This window comes from Hydractinia symbiolongicarpus, chromosome 10 (assembly GCF_029227915.1).
Source record: "Hydractinia symbiolongicarpus strain clone_291-10 chromosome 10, HSymV2.1, whole genome shotgun sequence".
Taxonomy (NCBI): domain Eukaryota; kingdom Metazoa; phylum Cnidaria; class Hydrozoa; order Anthoathecata; family Hydractiniidae; genus Hydractinia; species Hydractinia symbiolongicarpus.
This window is the reverse complement of record NC_079884.1, coordinates 11536281-11557801: the sequence shown is the minus strand read 5'-3', so window position 1 is coordinate 11557801 and position 21521 is coordinate 11536281. Positions and strand designations below refer to the sequence as shown.

Here is a 21521-nt window from a genome sequence, read left to right as displayed (position 1 = left end):
AACTTTAACTCTCTTTGTATAGTGGCAGCATATTTTTTTGGTCAATTATCTGTCAGAGGAAGATTTTTAACGGCAGCAAACTTTTAGATGGGACGTTTTTCCACCAGGAGCCTTTATTACGTTTCGAGATTCACCTTCTTTGTTGACAAAGCCGTTACGTAATTTCCTTGTTTCGTTTGTAAAATTTTTTGTTGGTTTTTGTAGTGGCTACACGCACAACATTTTCAGACGCATGTAGTGAAGCAAATCCAGTTTTACGCGCATGAAAATTACCCCTCGTGTCGCTCAATCAAGTTTAAGATCTAAGCAAGATCTTCACTTTTTTTGAAAGTGAATTTTAAGAATTTAGATCACACTGCTAAAGTAAATGTTATTTTTTAGCAATTCTCAAAGACATTTGATTTACTTACCGTGATTATAATATTCCGCAAAAAAAAACGTGATTGCTTAATCGTGTGCGAACTTGTTTAAACAATTACATTTTGTCGTTCTAAAAATAGTTTCAATTATATTTTTGTGAGTGTCTATTCCACACTCCATTACGATCTAATAAAGCTATTTTAGAGCAGTGATAAAGTCGCTGCAGGCTTTTGATGATTGGATTGAATTTTTTTTTGACCTATTAAATTTTCCATTGCGCGCTAGAACTTAGTTAATATTGTTTTCAAGCCACTATCGTGAGAAGTTATAATTTTATCATGTGAGAAAATTCATGAGATCTCGGAAGGAAATATTCTAGCTTTTTTCAAAAGAAAAACAGCTGCTATTTTACAACGCGATAGGCTTGATTACAGGAAATTTTATCTATACTTTCGTCAGAGAGTACAATGAAACTCGACGCAAATCTCAGTATTCGCTGCAATTCGAGTTTCTAAAAAAGCATTTTTTATTATAAAGGAAGATTGACTGTATTTCACAATAAAACGTTTCGCAGCAATTAAGTTAGCACTTGTATAGTGTCAACTATAACTCAGAAGTGTAAATTCTTGCTATGTTATAGTAACAAGAAAGGGTTATAACTAACGTAAGAACTTTTTAAAATATTTTTTATTGAGCATGCATAAACCGAAATGTCTGCCAAGGATTAGCACAGAGTATTCTTTGTAAAAAAGAATGCACGCTTTGTTAAATAGCAAAACCTCAAAAGCAACACTAGATAAACAAACTTTCGCATTTCGTAAGCCCGTCCCGAAAAGGATAAATACGGGTATCACTATTGGTAAAAGAGACAAGCGCAGTTCTCCCTAGTTACTATAACAATGTGAATTACAACTCCCACTAGAATTTCATTAATGACTCCACTTATTGTTTTGACTTGACTAGCCCAAACAGTATCTTCTATTATTTTTTATTACATTCAGCACATCCACAATTAGCTAAAATTAAGTCAGAAATCAACTTTAACTTTCAAGATATTACAGTCATAATTGTTTTGTAAGACACCTGTCATCTTTTACACACGATTTAGTTTTATTACTGGGACGAGGAGGTTCGTTGGGATGATTTTGTCCCGCCTTTATATGGAAAACTTTAGTATATAGTCGATATAGTGTGTTTATATGAACACAACACATTCGGCCTGAGCCGGGATCCCGCTGGACAGGACGAGCTAGTCACGGGACAAAACATTCTATATGAACTCAAAGTGATTTTTAGTATAATTATTGATGAAGGCAGTATACGGCAAACTTCCGTCGCGACAATCGTCCCCTCCCGCCTCTCTTAACAGAGCCCCTAAAGTAGAAGCAAGTGGTGAGTTATTTCTAAAATCTTACTTGTTGTGTCACAATTCGCTTCAGTTTAATTTGTTTTCAATCTCCTTTTGTTTCTCTTCACGCTCCACAGAATATATTTTTCGAAACATTTTTATAAGACATTTGCTTGGAGGAGATTGTTTATCAATCTGAGATTTAAGTTAGTAAACCCTAAGGAGTAGAACTTTTTTTGGAAGAAACCATTGGAGAATTGAAGTTGTGAATAGGGCCTCAAGAATTGCGAAAAATGCGAATGCGCACATTTTTTTTAAAGTTGTGGAATGATAGATTGCGAAATAGTAAATGAAGGATTGCGAGTAACAACCTCAAAATTTGTTTGCGGATACAAAACAAATTTACAGAAATCAATTCAGCATTTCTTAGTTATCTTTTCTTTAATGTTTTTTATATCAAAAATTTAAATAAAATATGGTGCTAGAAAATATCTTTTGAAAACACAGTACTGTTATTGAGTATATTGCATTTTCAACAACATCACAACTATATGTGTTTGCAAACGCTAGATTCTGCGAAGTAATGTCTTGATTGATCAGAAATTGACCACGTGGAGTAGCAATATGTCAGGGTGATCAGTTTATGCCTTCAATGCAGCGTTAAGCACCTACTGGTCACCTCATTATTCTTGTTTTTTCACTCTTATCTCTATAATTTTTTAAGCAAGATTTATCTTTACCAAATTTTCCTACCCAGCCAAATATACACTGCGCGCTTGTTAAGCTTAGTGCGATTGGGGACGAAAGTTGGACATAAAAAATGCGACAATTTAAAAAATTCAATGCCATTGTTTTCGTGATATGTGAGATTTTTTTTATCACATAAAAACAAGTATGTAGTTTTTTTCGGTAGTTTTTTTAAACAAAAGGAACTGAATACCTTTTGACACAATATGAAATAAATTTGTATTTTTTAATCAAGGTTGCAGATTCGGTTTACTAACCGGTGGATTTTATATGTTTTGTTGTTGTTAGCAAATCCACTTTTTTGGCAGGCAAGTATGATATGTTATTGCATTACATAAGACTAGCTGGATTACTATTTGTCCAAACGCTTGCATTGGCCACATTTAAAAAAAACACTTTAACGTGTTTTTAAGATATTATTGATATAAAAAAGAAATTTCCAAAAAATGTATACATTTTATTGTTCGATTTCAGGAAGACTGTTCATCGTTGGTAAGAGCGATCTTCTTTTTTGTAGTGCATAACTACCATTTCTTGTCACCGTATGAGGAGACAAATCTCCATTCCTTTGCACTGCAAACATGTTACTGTCCCTTCTTGCAAACCTTTTCAATCTTAATGCTGCTAATTTTTCAGTAGTATTGTCTTCATCCTCTTCACTGTCTGTATTAGATACTTCGACCGCTAAAGGAGCTCTTCTGGTTATTGATAGAGGCGAATCTTCGTCTTCATTTCGTCTGTCAAATTCCTCCATGGCTGGACCTTTTAATGCGTTTGCTGCGCCACATAGCATTCTTCGTTTTTTCTTTGGAAGTTTCAGTCTAGCTTGCGCGTGGGAGTAATATAGGTTAAAGTTGTTTACTATAACTGGTACTGGCAGAGCTATCATTAGAACGCCACTGACTGAACATAAACCACCAATGATCTTAAATAAAAATCTGGATTAAAACAACCACACACCTAAAATGCCCTTTTTGTAAGGCTGTAAGTCTAAAGTCTTACAAAAATTTAAAAGTTCCTGCTTAACGATTCAAAAAGTATGTGGATAGTAAAAGGCATAAACCTCCTTGGCTAACAAGAATGGAGGAAACACAATTCAAACTAAAATCGAGAATAATAGAGGATAATTTTACAGAACACATTGCGTACCTTAAGAAGATTAACTTGTACGAATGATTGCTGAGTATTCCGCAAAAATTAATATTGAAATTTATAGGCAAGGAAATTAACTTATCAGAACAAAAAGGTTGTACACACTTCGCGACAAAAAACTAAGAAAATAAAAACAAAAACAAGAACAGTTTAAATAAAAATTTAGTCAGTATTATAAACCAGGATTTATCTTTATTTATTAATTATTAACTAGCCCAATTTAAAAAAAAGAAAAAAAACATAGAAAAATGGTCACATGACGTAAAAGATAACGTTAGCAATATGGCGTATTTATTTCCCGCCACAAAACACCTCGACGTGTTGTGTACAATTTTTTTTCTTCTTTATTTGCATAATGCGTAAAGCTAAGAAGAAAAGCTTAAATTAAATTCTGATGAATTAAACAAATTTGAACGAACCGAAAACTTTGAAGTTTCATTCACCTATTTTATGTCATTAGAAATTCACCTGCGAATATTAAGCGCCGGCCTCAAACACGTAAACTTATTGTTTTTCCCTCTGATTTATTTTATTATGTTTCCATAGTTATACTATCTTGTTTTTGTTTTGATTTTGTCGGCAAAGTTTCAGGAGTTCAAGGAGTAGTAAAGGTTTAAATGCAAAAAGCGGAAAAAAACAATAAGGGCCAAACAAACATGTATTTAACAGAACCTAACAAGTTGGATACATTTTCAAAGAATGAAAGTAATCCACTTACTCTTCCCCATACCGTTTCAGGAACCATGTCTCCATAACCGACTGTTGTCATAGTGATGACGGCCCACCAAAACGTTGTTGGTATACTGAGAAACTTTGTATCTTTCTGCCGATACTCGCAATAATAAACCAAACTTGAAAAAATAACAATGCCAATAACGAGAAAAAATATTAGAAGAAGAAGTTCACGAAATGATGCTTTGAGGGTGTGACCAAGTATCTGCAGTCCAACACTGTGCTTCGATAATTTTATAATCCGAAAAACCCGAATAATCCGAATACTTTGTAAATAACCTAAATCGTCTTCAATACCAAAACCAAACTTCATTGTAACGGTAACAAAGAACGGAATTATCGCCAGGAAATCTATCCAGTTCATTATTCCTTTTAAAAACCTTATCTTGTCCGGACAAAATGCGAATCGTATACTGAGTTCTATTGTAAAATACAGAACGCATAAGCCTTCCAGACTGTTTAGAACAAGCAGACGATCTTCATTTCCACTAAAATAGTACATAGTCTCCAAGCAAAACAAGATAACAGATAACAGGATAAGGAACATGCTGATTTGAGCCAACACCTGAAAAAATATTAAATTAGATAACAAGTAGAGGGTTGTACATGCGAAAGACCCTAAAAACTGAAATATGTAGTCACCTTTGCTTTTTTCGACGATAGTGGGTCCTCCATTAACTTCCATAAGACTGGCTGCCACCTTTGGTACCATGTTTGTTCATCGTTGTTTTGTCCGTCTTCGTCGACATTAAAGCCATATTTTGAAAGATCAGGCTCAGAATCGTCGTCAAAGTCTTTTTCAAACTCGATGCCTATTGCGATAAAACTGAAATTAATGGATCAAAATGAGTAATTGAATAAATGAATGAGCAGATTAGGATGCTGGGAGAAAGAAACTGATTGTAAAAAAATCCTGTTCAAGGTAAGAGTCACGTGACTCGTTTCAACTCTCTTTAGGCAAAGGTAAAAACATCGTGGGATTGGAAAGCAAGTTGATAAAACTTTTTTATTACCCAAATCAAAGGATATATTGAGGCACCTGGATATTAAGTAGAAAAAGTGAAATCATCGACATATTAAATCTTTGAAATATAAATAATTAAAAATCCCATTAATGTCTAAGATAAATCTATATTATTTTTTTTGTTTGTCTGAAGATACAAAGAACTGAGAAAACTATTTGATTTTTTCCGCAAACCACATTTTTATTTCCTTCTCTTCTCAATTTACATGTAACTCAATAATTAACTTAATAATTTGCGTTATAGAGTGAACGGACATTTTTTCCCAAAAGTGCGCACCCCAAAAATACTCAGGAGCTTTTTGCGTTACAGCGGAAAATGCAGTCGAATGGACCCTTAGTGCCCCTGTCGAAAATTTTAATACGATTAATTTTTTTATTTAAGACAATACTAATTTTGAGCAAAACTTTTGCGTCTTTAATTTTTAAAATTTACGCGCGAGAAAATGTGTTTATGGTTTTGTTATTTACAGGGAAAAAAATAATTTATACATTATTGTACACTATGCTAACATTTTTTCTTATCATCTTGCTTTAAATTCCTTTTTTACCACAGGAGGTCATCTCTTTAATAACAGCCGTATTTCATCTGTCTGTCTGTCTGCGAAAGCCGCGTCCTGTTACGGAAACACGAGATGCGATATAGAAAGGACGGGCGACTCCGTGGATTTTTTCACGGGTTAACGACTAGTCTATGTTATAATGCCCATATACGTGTGTCTGTCTGTCACGCAAAATTGTACCGCAAGTAACGATACGCAAGCAAAGTGGTATAAAAAGGACGGGCGAACCCGTGGATTTTCCCACGAGCCACCGACTAGTTACGTAAATTTAAAGAACAACTAAGCAATATTATCTTCTCAAATCTGCGAAGTTTCAAGCAACAGAGGCTGGGTTGGGAAATAGTTGCTTAAAAACATGCAGTTAAAGGACAAGGATATTTTAATCCTTTCTGGAGCAAATCTATGTGTGAAATTTTGCATTTTAAACTTAGATCAACGTGAAGTCATCAAATTTAAGATGTGCTGGTTTAAAAAGGTGTTCGTGTTCGTGTTGAAAACTGTTGAATTCTGTTGAGTGCTAATCTCACTTTGATTCTTTGAAAATTCAACAACAAAAAAATATCGCATCAAAAATATTGAGTGATTAAGGTTCCTGCTATCACTTCATCGAGAAGCAATTGTGACACAAGATTTAAAATTATTATAATGTCACACAGGACGTTAGTTGGCTCTGCTGTAAACAATCTCAAAGGTATTTGGATGGTTTTAAAACATACGTGGCATGCGTTGTATAGGCTAGGTAGGTGTTGTCCACGGTAGTGCATGAAAATATAGAGAAATTGAACTTGCCTCTTCTTCTACTTTTTTTTAGTTTCCTGACATTGGAACTTCAAGATACGCAAACCATAAAAACCCTGGGCGAAAGGTTACTATCTATATGTGTGGACTTGTAGATAACAAAACAGTGAAACGACAAACCTTCGAATTCTTTCAAAGTATCTTGCGCATCTCGATGTTGCCTGTATGTTAACCAACAACACGATTCTACTTGCGAATCGTCAATACCCCAGTATTGCAGCTCGTCCTCAAACAAAGGACCGCATACATCATAGGGTACATGTAAATTCCCTGTCCTGTAGTAATTCAAAATATGTGAAAACACTTGTGGATGACGATCAAAAAAGAATTCTTTAGTTATTGGATCATACTCCGGAGAATGAATAGCACTCTCTTCGGCGATCCAACTTAACCTTGTGTCGGGGATATTTTTTAACGTGCTTCGATATATTTCGTGTCTTATACCACCAATGTTGATAATTACCCGATTTCTATTTGCGCGTTGTTGGGCAGTTAGGTCAGGGTCATTTTCATCAGTATTTTCACTTACATCTTCTAGCTTAGAAGCGATTTCTTGACTTTCAAGTTTACTTTCGTATTTCTTTAACGTCTTTTTTATGCGTTCTAAATCTTTTTTTAGCTGTTTAAGTTCACTTTCTTTTTCTTCATTGGCACAAGAAGATAAATCATCCTCATCTGATATCCTCCGTAGCCTGCTAGACTGGCCATCTTCTCTTGTCAGTAGCGGGATGCTTCTTCTCGGCAAAGCTCGAGAATTCTCCTCAAAATTTACTTTGTTTTTATTCTTAAGCGATTTCGCGCGTTTTATCGGTGAAAATAAATTTTTTCCTTGGTCAGACGGACTAGGACTTGGAGTTCTGTTCGTTAAGATATTGTTTGATTCTATTTTATTTAAAGAATCTGGTTTGTTTACGAAATTGTTGTTTTGTATGTCTTGTTCAATAGTTTCCTCATTATGGTTCGCCAGCGTTCCATTCACTATTGTGTCTGACGCATAACTTTGTTTATGTTTTAGAATACCGTTTAATTCACTGGCAGACGACTGTGACTTCACAACGTGGTTTGTATGATTGTCTTCGGCAAAATCGTTTTGCATTATGTTCGGGGAAGTGATTCTTTCTACCATACCGATTGAGTTTGTACTAACTTTCGTCAACATGGTGTGTTTTTAAAGCAGTCAGTTGTTTTTACTCACGCGATTTCAACTAAAAGAATAAAATACATTTAAAAAGTGATATCAACAAGAAGAAGAAGAAGAAGAAGAAGAAGAAGAAGAAGAAGAAGAAGAAGAAGAAGAAGAAGAAGAAGAAGAAGAAGAAGAAGAAGAAGAAGAAGAAGAAGAAGAAGAAGAAGAAGAAGAAGAAGAAGAAGAAGAAGAAGAAGAAGAAGAAGAAGAAGAAGAAGAAGAAGAAGAAGAAGAAGAAGAAGAAGAAGAAGAAGAATTACTTTTTCATCTTAAATTTTCATCTCAAAGTATCGCAGCAGAAAAAAAAAATGAAGATAAAATTCATGTTTCGCTAATTTTTTCTTTCCTTTTAATTTTAAGCGATAAGTTTAATTTTGTAATTACAAAGAAGTACAGTCCCTGGAATTAATTATTTATCACAATATCTTGCACGATTCTCCTTCTTCTTCTTTTTTTAGTTTTACTATCAAAAACTGTGTGTCAACATACATATATGTACTATTCAAATTTGTAGTTTTTCCAATCAAGACGAAGAGAAATATGGTAGGGTTTATCAAAATTTTTTGATCGTTTTTCAATTTTTGTTTTTCAAAACGGAACAAAGAAGATCTTTTTTATATTTTAAACAATACATTTGGACAACGTTAATTAACTTTGAATCGACCAATTAATCCGCAAAGTTAGTTCCCATGCTTTTTTCTCGATCGTTTCGAAGTTATCAAGTTTTGGTTAGGAAAGTTTAAAAAGGATAATATAAAAAAAGAAAGCGCTTTAGCAAAGAGAATAATAAAAGATATGGAAATTATTCTAAATTTTAACAAAATTTAAGGTGTTTTTTTTCTTTTCACTTACCTTAACTTTTTTTCGTACTTTTCGCTGATCAAACATGAAAAAATAAATTCAACTACAGTAACAAGAAAGTTCTACACAACATAAAATTATTTTGTTCCTTCCTTCAGATTTTATCGTTTTTACTAAATTTTTATGAATTTGTATAAGTTATATTTTTCATGAATTTTAATAATCTCTTCAGTTTTTCTTTACGTATCCATTCGTATATATCTTTCTGTGTAAAAATTTAAGAGCCATGCCTTTACTTTTCTTGTATCTAAGAGCCATCAATAGTTGAAAAAAAACATGCAATAAACTTTTCTATGTCCTTACCATTTTCTTTGTGACTTTATCATAAAAGGACCAATCAATAACAACAGCGCATGCGCAGATGTTATCCACCTGTGAAGTAAAAATGTGCGAGGCGCAGGTGAAAACGTTACCTCAAAACTTTTCAATTCTTTTTTCTCGATGTTTTTTATTATTATTATCTTTAGTTGTTGTTTCTTTTTGATTTTCTTTCGTGAGGAATTTGTATTGAGGCCTACAGATTCTCCGTAAACGTGAAAAGAGAGAGAGGGAGAGATGAGAAAATACGCGTGAATATATATAATACAAGGTGTCAAACATCCACTAAAAGCAGAGGTGAATGTGTTATGCTTTTTAGAGGGAAAATGAAATGTTAAAAAGTGCGAAATAAAAACGAAATCTAAGAAATTGGAAAGTAAAAAAAAAATTAATATTGATAATTCTGCCTTAAAAATATTTTGATTAAAAAAAAGTTCAAGATCGTCATTTTGATATTTTGTCTGTGTTTTGTTTTCGAAAATGGAAGAATATGCTTGAAGTTTCCTGGTATAATATTTATAAGAAACACCACCTTCCTAGTCAGTAAACCTTTAAGAAGATGGTACAAGGTGGATGTTTTGCGCTGGAGTTTTCTTGTTACACTCTTAGTTTGAAGGCTTTTTTTTCTTGTATGCCCTGGTGACTAAGTTAATTTCAGCCCCTGACAAGAATTCGTCGTCATTTTAAAAGATTTCAGAAACCGTGGGATTTGAAAACACTGTTTGGTTGAATCATGTAAAAGCGTAAAAGAATGGTCTGCTTTAAAATTGAAAAAAGCCTCATACTCAGTGTTAAGAAGAAGTCTTGGGAACGAAGTTGCTGTTGAAATCAAATCTGTCGCGCCGTAAACCTCTTTTCAGGCTTTTTTGGGCTTTATTTTGACCAGAATAAAATTTAAAAACTGCAAGTAAATATTTTTGAACACAAAAATTTTAAAATTGCTGATTTTGAAACTTTAGAATTAAGCAATTCCCAAGATGGAGATTAAAAAAGGAGGGAGGAGTTTCTTGGATGTAAAATTCTGAAGTTAGAACACAACATTATTGAAAGAAAAGAAATTCCTTGATTGAAAAAAAAGCCACACAAAAAGCAAGGCGAAGGAGAGAATAGAAATATTTTTAATGTAACTATTGAAGTTTTTACGCTCCAAAAGCTCTGGAAACGAGGTTTGTATCAAGAATTTTTTTGGAAAAAAAGATTTGCTTATTAATAGTTGATTAAGTCGTAAAACCTCTATTTATTTATATTAGCTCTACATACTAACTGCATAAGCACCCTTTTTGTTGGTCTTTTCTCTGGGAATATGTACACGGTAACGCATTTGTAAATCTTTAATGTTTTAAAATTATATCAGAATTAAGGCGAAATGTAATCTGTAAAAAATAATACTTTACAATACTTCACGCTTAACATTCATAACAAAGAAATGAAGACGCTTTAACATATTAATTCATTAAAGATTATTGCTTGTGGTGAAGGAACAACTCGTACCTTAACCCCTGGAGCTCGATTTAGTTTAACAAAATCCGCCTCGCTAAAAACATAACTGGAAATGAAAAAATGAAGGAGTATCTAGCATAGCTTATCAAATTAAAATAACGGTCTATGTGATCAAATTCGTAATGCAGTCTCCATTTTTTCCCAATTTCAGGAATATCAAGATACGCACACAGCCGGTGTAGGGCTAGGTCGCGGGGTCAGATCGGACTTTAAAAATCGTGACGTTATAGCAGTCGCGTGAAAAATCAATCGGAGAAGAAGAAGGTGAAGAAGAATGCAAAATCTTATTAAAACAGTAGTAACCACAACTTGGTAAGTGGAACTTTGGCACGAAACATGCAAATGTACCATGGTTGTTTTATTTATGCATTACGAATTTAATCACATAGACCGTTATTTTAATTTGATAAGCTATGTTAGATACTCCTTCAAATTTTCATTTCCAGTTATGTTTTTTAACGAGGCGGATTTTGTTAAACTACCTCTGAAATTAATTCCAAAATCTGTAGTGCACTACAGATTTTGGAATTAATTTCAGAGGTGTCTTTAAGCAATAAAAGACGGGTTTTATATTAGAGAAAACAAGACGCATGATATACGCAAACAACCTCGCCAACAAAGTTTATAAAAAGCTGTCTATGAAATTGTGATTTCTGTTACGAAGTTAGACACGACATATTTTGCTATTCGGATAGGCAATAATATTGATAGAAAATTCCTCGAAATTTCAATTTTCGTTAGGTCAGTCTGGAGTAAACTGACTGACAGGAAGAAGAAAGACCACAAGCTCCACCTAAAATTTTCGAAATTCAGTAACCCCCCCCCCCAAAAAAAAAAAAAAGCAAAAACAAAACAACAACACCAAAAAAACAACGGGGTATAAGAAAGTCACTTAGTGAGAAAAAGCAAAATAGAGAAAAATAATATACGATCTTAATTGTTCGAAAAAGGAAATAGCTTTAGTTAAAAAACCATATTACTAGAAAAAAGAAAAAATGCAGCCTAACATTCATGGTTGAAGGTCGCGCGATGGAACGTTTATGGTCTTAAACGGCATTTAGTTGACAAAAAATTAACATTTTGATGTCACTATCATGTTCAGCATACTTTTTATGTTAACTTTGCCAAATTTTGTCGAAAATAAAGTAATTTTAATTTTTGGTCCAATTTTCGCCTAAAATAACAATTAGGTAACAAAAATCAAAATTATGATGTCACTATTATGTTCAGCATAATTTTTTTGTTAACTGTGCCAAATTTTGTCGAAAACAAATACCAAATTCGGCCGATGACTTTTAAGTACTTAGAGAGTTTAGGTGTGAAGTTTAAATTTGTGACGTTGCAATTGACCATTTGGTTAGTTGGAAACACATCCTCGCAGGCGAGATAGTAAAAAGAAAAAAAAAGTAAAAATAGTTACCAAGATGAGATTCGAACACACGACTACTCCCGTATCGGTGCTCAGAGAGGCAAAAATTTCTATTCTTGTAGGACACATTTGCGTTTTAATACAAGCTCACGAGCTTGTAACAAGCTCACGAGCTTGTAATAATGTAAACTTTTTTAGTGAATGCACACGCAATAAGTCTCCTATCTTGCAAGTCATTGTATTGTAAGTTCTATTTAAGCGTTTATTGCTGACTGGATCGAAATAATCGGACCTACTTATCCAGCTTAACGAAGTTCTCTGCAGTCGTAGTTAGTAAAAGTCCGACTTATCCCTGGTCTCGCTTATCCAGGGTATTACAGTTAAAACGAGTATGGTATATTATACCATAGTTAATAGACTATCAACTATGATTATACACTTTATTCCTCGCCTGTGTTTATTTTGCAAGCACTTGTCTTCTTCATGACAAAATTTTCTGTGTGCTTTTTGCGAGTTATAAATTTAAGAAAAAGTGCATGCATTTTTGCAAATAAAGTTTTGAAGCATTCGTAGATTTGGAAAAAATTCAAGAAATTCGCACAAAAATAACACACAGGTACATCCTCGTCCCCAGGGTTTGTTGCCTATCCCAAAGCCACTAACGCTTACGTGATGGCTAAACAATTTCTCCACTGCCTCGATGTCGAAAAGACAAAAAACCCTGGGGACGAGGTTGGCACAGGTATTTTAATATGCTTAGGATAGGTAAGGTGGCATAAATTCATCACAAAAGCAACACATGTACCTACAACACCATCATGTCCATATCGCCGTCCTGATGTCACGAAAGATACAAGATACTCTGCGAACGAGTTGCTTTTTTAAATTGTTCGATTTTTTAATATAAATTTGCTTCTTTTTAGCGCCTTTTTCACAAATTCAGCAAGATTCCATGAAAAAAAATTATGACGACATAGCTTTTCTTTTTCTTTTTAAATAGTACATTTCTTATGAATTATCATAACACTAAGAAGAAAAACAATAATATGCAAAAATGTACTTTTTCTCTACACCTGCTTTTCCCTGATGTTCGATTTTCGCTTCCTGATGGCACCATGTTAAACAAACATATTTAAGGCCCTGAAACACATGAAGGTTCTTTTTTAATTGGAATCCCATAGAAATTTTCATAGGCGTAGAACGGGAAGAGGTTGATCATGCTGTAGGATATAACAAGATAATACATATATACAACAACCTCGTTCACAGGGCAAATTTTTCGCTTATTTGATATTCGAAACTGCGCACCGAGATTGTCAAAAAGAGAAAAATGTGCCTGGGGACGAGTTTGATATATACAACAAAGATACAAATTTTTTCTGTTTTTTTTCCGAAGACTGTTCTCTATAATACCAATCAATTCTCTCTGATTTTGTAGGAACACGGTATTTTCTCGAACAGGAAAGACTGCTAAAAGTATAGGAAAGGCTTAAGATAAAGGAATGCACTAAAGAGAATAAAGAGAGTGCTAAAGGCGGAAATGCGAGTTAAAGGTGAACAAGATAGAGAAATTCCACTGTATGAACGTCCACTGTGGAAATTATGACAAACTACTGCTTTTCCTGTGGTCATGGCTGGTATCCACTCATATACAAGTGTAGCTTTAAAAATGAATCATCAGCGTTTTTTAGTGTCCTTTTAGCGGATGCGTTTAACGGTGTATAAGTATCGTGTATCGTGTAAAAGCAATTAGCTTGACAGAAAAAAATTGGTGCGAGAAAATCTATGCGGAATTTATTTTGAAATTAAGAGGCTTCAAATGAACTTTTTTGCGTTTTAGAATTTGGCGATTAGAACAATTTTTATGTAAAACTCGTAGCTTATTTTTGCGGTTCAAAGGTGTCTTGATAAAAATGCGCAATTAATATTTACGATTTAAACCTTAATTTTGTATTTTCAACATTTTTCCAAAAAATCATTAACATGACAGAGTGCCTCCTTCAAGAGCCTAAGTATATCACTAACAACATATGTACAGATACAAAAATTCTAAATCTTGTGATTTTAAAAAATTTCACATACGATCAAGAACTTTTGAAAATAATATAAAAAGATTCATAGACAATTTTTCAAGCTGTTTCATATAACGCTAACTTTTTTATTTTTGAGCTTTAACAAAAATTTTATTAATCAACTTGTTACTACTTTTTATGGAACTTTTGGGGTTTGTTTTGAAAAGTGCGACTTTGCGGAACTTAATTTTGCGAATGGGGTCTAAAATCGCAAAAAATAAGGTCTACAAAATTTCTTTTGTTAAGGTAGCAAACGAAAACAACTCTTTCAGTGTAATAACGATATTTGTATTTCCACCTGACGCTCATTTTTGTCACAAACGTAAACGTTTTCCAAGTTCTTATGCAACGGGCAATGTTCAGTGAAGATAGCTAAGAAACGGTAAAACGGTTGCATGTTACCATTGATGCTACGGCACCTAATGTTTCATATCTTCCTAAACTTGCGAAATCTCGATTGACTATGTCGGCCTTAGTAAAGAAACTTTCTCTGATTGACGTACAACTAACTGAACTTATTGTCCGGCAGATCTTTTCACTTTCTTGTCACTAACCAACAAATCTGCAACAGTCAAAGGGTCGATTTTCAATTTCTGCGTCATATCCTTCATAAATCGGACAAATAGTTTTGTCAGTCGTTTCTTTTTCTGTTGTTTTTTATATATTGTCTGTAGCACGGGTAAGCCACGTGTTGACGGCATGTTTTCATCCAATAAATGCTCGCTTTCAGTTTCCTTCAAAACGCGTTGAGGAATACTTGAAAAATGCTTAACAGCTTCCAACATATTCGGTTTAATTTCGCTGTTTGCGTCAGAACCTTCTTCGAATTCTTCTGCTACATCGTTGTCGTTATCGTTCGCAAAAATGAAATTCGAACGTCGTGAGGCATTCGCATCTTTGAGTTTCTTCTTGAGGAAGCCTCTGTATGGATATCGGTCAATTATACTAACGTGAAATTTCGGAGTCAATATTTCGGTTCTTCTTCGTCCATCTTGTCTTAAGGTTTTCTTAATGCGCGTATGTGTGTCTTTTAAAAACTGTTTTGTTGATAAATGACTTTTACGCACGCGTTTTAAACGCCTATAATCAGATGAAACGCGTTTTCTCGGATTCTTTTGATTTAGTTCTCGCTTATACAACCTCGGAAACATTACATTATCTCTGACGTCACTATTTTCAACCGGAGTTGATAACTCATCTTCGCCCGTTACTGGAATCCGATAAAATTCGGTTGTGCGTTCATGTAATGGAAGTTTGTTTTTCTTCATTTGCCTGCTAGCATGATGTTTCACATGAGAAAAATCCAAATACACACCTGTATCAAAATATATATACAGTGACTCTTGAGTTAACAGTTTCACCCAAATAGACATCATAATTTTACAGAGACTAAACTTTTTCCCCTTTTTAAAGAAACCCCTTTAAAATCCCTCAATATAACAAACTCTTGCAATTTTCGTTTGCTTTATTTTACCTTGCATTTTTGTTTTTTTACACCGAGAACGACAAATTGGTATCAAATATAACACATTTTTTCATCTCAATGAAACATCAACATTCAATATACAATTTTTTCCAAATTGTTTATTTTAAGGTATGCCATCTTTTCTTGTTTTAATTCCTCTAAGAAAATATATTACCTGTGAATTGACCAACCACAAACAAGATAGCTATCGCAGTTTCTAATCTAAACAATAAAAATAGTACGTGAGGCATTATCTTCCACAAAATTTTGGTTTTACAAGTGAATCTCTCAACTAGCCCACGCTACCTAAGACAGAGATGAAACGTTGTACTATAGAAACGTTGATGTCCATTTTGAACGGCTTTGTAGGCTGGTAAAAAGCAGATTGCATTATGCTTCTTCTCCTTCACTAAATGTGCTCTGATCTCAAACTGTGAAAGTTACTTTAAAAAAACCTATAATCCAAATTTCTATTCCAAGAGAAACTTGCACAATGGAAAAAATAGTCTCGTAGGGAATGAGGAAAATACCACGAAAATTAATTTCCACAAGATTATAAAAGGAATTCTTCTAAATTAAAACCTTATATAATAATTACCTCATTCTGTCAGCATTGTGTTACAACAGCGCCGTTTCAGTTATTCGGGAAAACAAAAATATACTTTCGTTTTTTCTACATTCAGTATAAAAGCGCCATTCAAAGAGTTTAAAAAATAAATAACTTACACGCTTCAGTGAATTCGAATGTGGACGTCTCTTCATTCATTGGTCGACAAGTTTGTATTCAGTGCAATGTAATTAACACACAAACCGTACAATGAAAGTTACATATTTGATAGCTAACAAACAGATTTTTTTAACAACCTCGAACGCAGCTTTTTTTCGTCTTTTGAGTATCAAAGAGTTCTGTAATTTGCTTGGCTTATAAAATTTCCCGTTCCGAATTGGCGGATAAACTGCCGAAAGCTAATATTACGAAAACTACGCGCCCGGAATTCTTCAAAATCTTTAACAAAACTTCCTGTGACGACTCCATGCGGAAGGAACGAAAAAACTGAGAAAAAAAAATCACTTTGCGTCATTCAAAACACATTTACATTTAAATTCGCCGAAAATAATCATTCAAAATTTTATACATTAAAGCTCCATTCACATGCACGTATGCTCAGTCTTACCGACGTTCGCATGTAAAGATTTGGGCCAAAGTCAATAAAATTTATCCCACGGAGCTACAGCTAAATTGTTTGTAAATACCTGGTCCGCAAAAGAAATAAAAAAATATAAAAAAGTACCAAATTTTTGATAATTGTTTCCTTATGTTAATACACATTTATTTGCAGAAGTGAGATTTAATAACTTTTCGAGAACAAAAACTTGGCCACAAGTGACACGCGCAAAATACATTTCATTTTAAAAGCAATGTAGATGTGGGATTATAGTAAACACATCGATTTCTTCAGGCCTTCAATAACGCAATCTGATTGGCTGCGCAATTTACGAATTAAGCTAAATTCAGCGGGAAAAGAAGCTGCTTTTTTTCTTTTCGCATGTAATCAAGCACTGAAATAAACCAAGGCTTCAAACGAACCAATGCTTTAGCACTGAGAGAATAAAACAGTATGCCAATATACTTCGTTTAAAGTTTATATGAATTCACTTTTAAAAACCCTTTAAAAATAGAGGTTATTTTAGACTTCCTTTTTCATAAACCAAACTTTGTATTTAAATATCTCAAGAGAAAAAAAAATTCAAAACAAGAATTTTTTCAACAAAATAATTACAGAGAAGTTTCATGCATCGGTTGATTTCGGGGAATACCCTTTGGAACAAAAACTGTATCTCTATATATTGGAAATCGTTTCCTTTGTTTGTCTTGCGTTTCTCTCTCCTCCACCTCTTCTCTATTTGTCAGCAAGTTACATTTTGTCATCGTCTCAAAAAAATATGGGGGAGGTTCAGCGACTATTTCGACATCTTTGCCGTCGTCAAGTCCTGGTATAAACACGCTCTGCGCAAACAGATGCAACGGAACGAGACCACGTTGCCATGGTCTGATTTTTCCTTTGTCAGATTCATTCTGTTTAACACCTTGCATGCGTAGTAATTGCATCATTCTGAGGGACAATGGTTGGGGACCATTTGGTCCATGGTGGTATTTATGATCACCAAGTATAGGACATTTTAACACATCTGAAGCATGGAGACGAATTTGGTGTTTGTATCCTGTTCTCGTTCGAAATTCTGCCAGCATACACGTGTCCATGTTATTGTCGAGAATTTTGAAATCTGTAACTGCCTGAGGCTCCAACTAAAATGACAAAATGTTACGTTAAACTAAGATAAATATATAAAAAGAAATCGCAGAACTTATAGACAACACAAGGTATTTTCGCAGTTGGAAAGTTCTACAATCTAACACTTTTTAACTTTTCTCGCAAAGTTATATTTTAGGACATTCCTAATGAAAAATAGAAAAGTTTCTTCCCATAAAGTATAGTTTAATGACAAGCGTTATATCTGCAACATATTTGCGCAATTTCAACTTTTTCTTTTAAAACCAATCAATTTACAGAACCATAAACTAAAATTGGCGCTGAGGCTGGCTGTTTCAAAATTTCATATATTTCTAATTTTTTTCTGGTCACCAGGAATTATTGAAAACCCTCTTTTTATCAAAAAAAGTTGGTTGAATAAAACATTTATGAAAGAAAATTTTTATAGCTATTTAAATCTTTTGGATTTTCGATTTGCATTCTTTTTCAAACAGAGAAAATTTCTTCCCGAAAAAATTTCTGACGATAAAGTATTAAAGATCTAGCCTTGATTTATTCATTATATATAAGCATGTATTCAATTTTAGTTAAAACTAGACTTATGCTCTGAAGAAAACGTAGCATAAAGAGATCTCTTAAAGTAAAACTAAAGAAATTTAGTTACCTCAGTTTTCTTAATAACTTTCCTATAATTTATTTTTTGCCCTCCATCACTGGGATCACCTTTTAAAGTGCCAAATCTTGTCGACAGCGCACCTAACAAAATCGCTAAATATGTTTTTTCTATTTTCCGATGCTTCTGTAAATAAGCTATATAAGCTGCTGTTTCCTTCTCATACGTCAACAGCAACACACCTGTTACATTTTTATCCAATCTATTTGCTAGTTCCAGGCTACCGTTAGGAAGATCATATCTTTTTTCAAGTCCAGGGAATATATCAGTCATGCAATGCTTAACTTTTGGACCAGAATGAACTGGTATTCCGTAGGGTTTAAAAATCGCCAGCAATCCGTTCTTGAGGTACAATTTCTTTGTAAAGTCACTCGACACAGTGCTTGAATACTTTTGTAACAATTTCCATTTTTTAATAGAACTCATTGCTTCTACATACAAATTGAAGAAAAAGTAGATACAAAATACAGCAAAAGAAAGTATATACAATGTACACTAACAGAAAGTATATACAATGTACACCAACAGAAGGTATATACAATGTACACCAACAGAAGGTATGTACAAAATACACCAACAGAAAGTATATACAAATTACACCAACAGAACGTATATAAATTACACCAACAGAAAGTATATACAAAATCCACCATCAGAACGTATATACAACATACGCCAACAGAAAGTATATACAATGTACACCAACAGAAAGTATATACAATGTACACCAACAGAAGGTATATACAATGTACACCAACAGAAAGTATATACAATGTACACCAACAGAAAGTATATACAATGTACACCAACAGAACGTATATACAATGTACACCAACAGAAGGTATGTACAAAATACACCAACAGAAAGTATATACAAATTACACCAACAGAACGTATATACAATGTACACCAACAGAAGGTATATACAATGTACACCAACAGAAAGTATATACAAATTACACCAACAGAAAGTATATACAATGTACACCAACAGAAAGTATATACAACATACGCCAACAGAAGGTATATACAAAATACACCAACAGAAGGTATATACAATGTACACCAACAGAAAGTATATACAATGTACACCAACAGAACGTATATACAAAATACACCAACAGAAAGTATATACAAATTACACCAACAGAACGTATATACAATGTACACCAACAGAAAGTATATACAAATTACACCAACAGAACGTATATACAATGTACACCAACAGAAGGTATATACAATGTACACCAACAGAAAGTATATACAATGTACACCAACAGAAAGTATATACAATGTACACCAACAGAACGTATATACAATGTACACCAACAGAAGGTATGTACAAAATACACCAACAGAAGGTATATACAAATTACACCAACAGAACGTATATACAATGTACACTAACAGAAAGTATATACAAATTACACCAACAGAACGTATATACAATGTACACCAACAGAAAGTATATATAAATTACACCAACAGAAAGTATATACAAAATCCACCAACAGAACGTATATACAACATACGCCAACAGAAAGTATATACAATGTACACCAACAGAAAGTATATACAATGTACACCAACAGAAGGTATATACAATGTACACCAACAGAAAGTATATACAATGTACACCAACAGAAAGTGTATACAAAAAACATCAACAGATATACTACATCAACAGAAAGTGTATAAAAAATATACGAACAGATATACTACATCAACAGAAAGTATATACAAAATACACCAACAGATATACTACATCAACAGAAAGTATGTACAAAATACACCAACAGATATACTACATCAACAGAAAGTGTATACAAAATACACGAACAGATATACTACATCAACAGAAAGTATGTACAAAATACACCAACAGATATACTACATCAACAGAAAGTATGTACAAAATACACCAACAGATATACTACATCAACAGAAAGTGTATACAAAATACACGAACAGATATACTACATCAACAGAAAGTATGTACAAAATACACCAACAGATATACTACATCAACAGAAAGTGTAGACAAAATACACCAACAGATATACTACATCAACAGAAAGTATATACAAAATACACCAACAGATATACTACATCAACAGAAAGTATGTACAAAATACACCAACAGATATACTACATCAACAGAAAGTATGTACAAAATACACCAACAGATATACTACATCAACAGAAAGTATGTACAAAATACACCAACAGATATACTACATCAACAGAAAGTGTATACAAAATACACCAACAGATATGCTACATCAACAGAAAGTATGTACAAAATACACCAACAGATATACTACATCAACAGAAAGTGTAGACAAAATACACCAACAGATATACTACATCAACAGAAAGTATATACAAAATACACCAACAGATATACTACATCAACAGAAAGTATGTACAAAATACACCAACAGATATACTACATCAACAGAAAGTATGTACAAAATACACCAACAGATATACTACATCAACAGAAAGTATGTACAAAATACACCAACAGATATACTACATCAACAGAAAGTGTATACAAAATACACCAACAGATATACTAGCTACATCAACAGAAAGTGTATACCAAATACACCAACAGATATGCTACATCAACAGAAAGTATGTACAAAATACACCAACAGATATACTACATCAACAGAAAGTGTAGACAAAATACACGAACAGATATACTACATCAACAGAAAGTATGTACAAAATACACCAACAGATATACTCATCAACAGAAAGTATATACCAAATACACCAACAGATATACTACATCAACAGAAAGTATATACCAAATACACCAACAGATATACTACATCAACAGAAAGTATGTACAAAATACACCAACAGATATACTACATCAACAGAAAGTGTATACAAAATACACCAACAGATATACTACATCAACAGAAAGTATATACAAAATACACCAACAGATATACTACATCAACAGAAAGTGTAGACAAAATACACCAACAGATATACTATCTATAAACACCTATATTTAAGTATGTTACATATAGCAACAAGCAAACAAAGAAAAGCGTCAGTAAAAG

At 33.3% G+C, this 21521-nt stretch overlaps 3 protein-coding genes and 1 long non-coding RNA gene across 6 annotated transcripts; 1 reads left to right on the top strand and 3 right to left on the bottom strand.

Annotated features, from left to right (window-relative positions):
- Positions 1 to 2860: 2860 nt before the first annotated feature.
- Positions 2861 to 12858, bottom strand: LOC130662687 (potassium voltage-gated channel subfamily C member 1-like). Of its 2 annotated transcripts, none has more exons than XM_057461596.1 (5): positions 12761 to 12858; positions 6842 to 7926; positions 4982 to 5151; positions 4326 to 4904; positions 2861 to 3380 (listed from the first exon to the last, which is right to left on the bottom strand). In XM_057461596.1, exons 2-5 carry the CDS (start codon positions 7878 to 7880, stop codon positions 2913 to 2915), a joined length of 2256 nt encoding a protein of 751 aa, XP_057317579.1. In that variant the 5' UTR covers positions 7881 to 7926; positions 12761 to 12858; the 3' UTR covers positions 2861 to 2912. The 2 variants fall into 2 exon arrangements, with proteins under 2 accessions (XP_057317579.1, XP_057317578.1); XM_057461595.1 differs by lacking the exon at positions 12761 to 12858 and adding an exon at positions 8760 to 10105.
- On the top strand, positions 10088 to 11042 carry LOC130662691 (uncharacterized). The gene is made up of 2 exons (XR_008989077.1): positions 10088 to 10252; positions 10738 to 11042. It is a non-coding gene; the product is annotated as an uncharacterized LOC130662691 (long non-coding RNA).
- Positions 12859 to 14115: 1257 nt separating the features above from the next.
- Positions 14116 to 17119, bottom strand: LOC130662689 (uncharacterized). 2 transcript variants are annotated; one of them, XM_057461599.1, is made up of 3 exons: positions 16091 to 17119; positions 15668 to 15714; positions 14116 to 15342 (listed from the first exon to the last, which is right to left on the bottom strand). In XM_057461599.1, exons 1-3 carry the CDS (start codon positions 16093 to 16095, stop codon positions 14543 to 14545), a joined length of 852 nt encoding a protein of 283 aa, XP_057317582.1. In that variant the 5' UTR covers positions 16096 to 17119; the 3' UTR covers positions 14116 to 14542. The 2 variants fall into 2 exon arrangements, with proteins under 2 accessions (XP_057317582.1, XP_057317581.1); XM_057461598.1 differs by lacking the exon at positions 16091 to 17119 and having other exon boundaries at positions 15668 to 15972.
- Positions 17120 to 17239: 120 nt separating this feature from the next.
- On the bottom strand, positions 17240 to 18889 carry LOC130662688 (pseudouridylate synthase RPUSD4, mitochondrial-like). The gene is made up of 2 exons (XM_057461597.1): positions 18430 to 18889; positions 17240 to 17800 (listed from the first exon to the last, which is right to left on the bottom strand). Exons 1-2 carry the CDS (start codon positions 18862 to 18864, stop codon positions 17270 to 17272), a joined length of 966 nt encoding a protein of 321 aa, XP_057317580.1. The 5' UTR covers positions 18865 to 18889; the 3' UTR covers positions 17240 to 17269.
- Positions 18890 to 21521: the final 2632 nt, after the last annotated feature.

Coding starts and splice junctions, on each gene's coding strand:
- LOC130662688 (XM_057461597.1), bottom strand. CDS start 18,864: ATGAGTTCTATTAAAAAATGGAAATTGTTACAAAAGTATTCAAGCACT. Junction 17,801..18,429: donor AAGTTATTAAGAAAACTGAG/GTAACTAAATTT, acceptor TTGTCATTTTAG/TTGGAGCCTCAGGCAGTTAC.
- LOC130662687 (XM_057461596.1), bottom strand. CDS start 7,880: ATGTTGACGAAAGTTAGTACAAACTCAATCGGTATGGTAGAAAGAATC. Junction 5,152..6,841: donor TACTTTGAAAGAATTCGAAG/GTTTGTCGTTTC, acceptor TTATCGCAATAG/GCATCGAGTTTGAAAAAGAC. Junction 3,381..4,325: donor CTGAAACGGTATGGGGAAGA/GTAAGTGGATTA, acceptor TTTTTATTTAAG/ATCATTGGTGGTTTATGTTC.
- LOC130662689 (XM_057461598.1), bottom strand. CDS start 15,743: ATGCCTCACGTACTATTTTTATTGTTTAGATTAGAAACTGCGATAGCT. Junction 15,343..15,667: donor TGTGGTTGGTCAATTCACAG/GTAATATATTTT, acceptor ATTTTGATACAG/GTGTGTATTTGGATTTTTCT.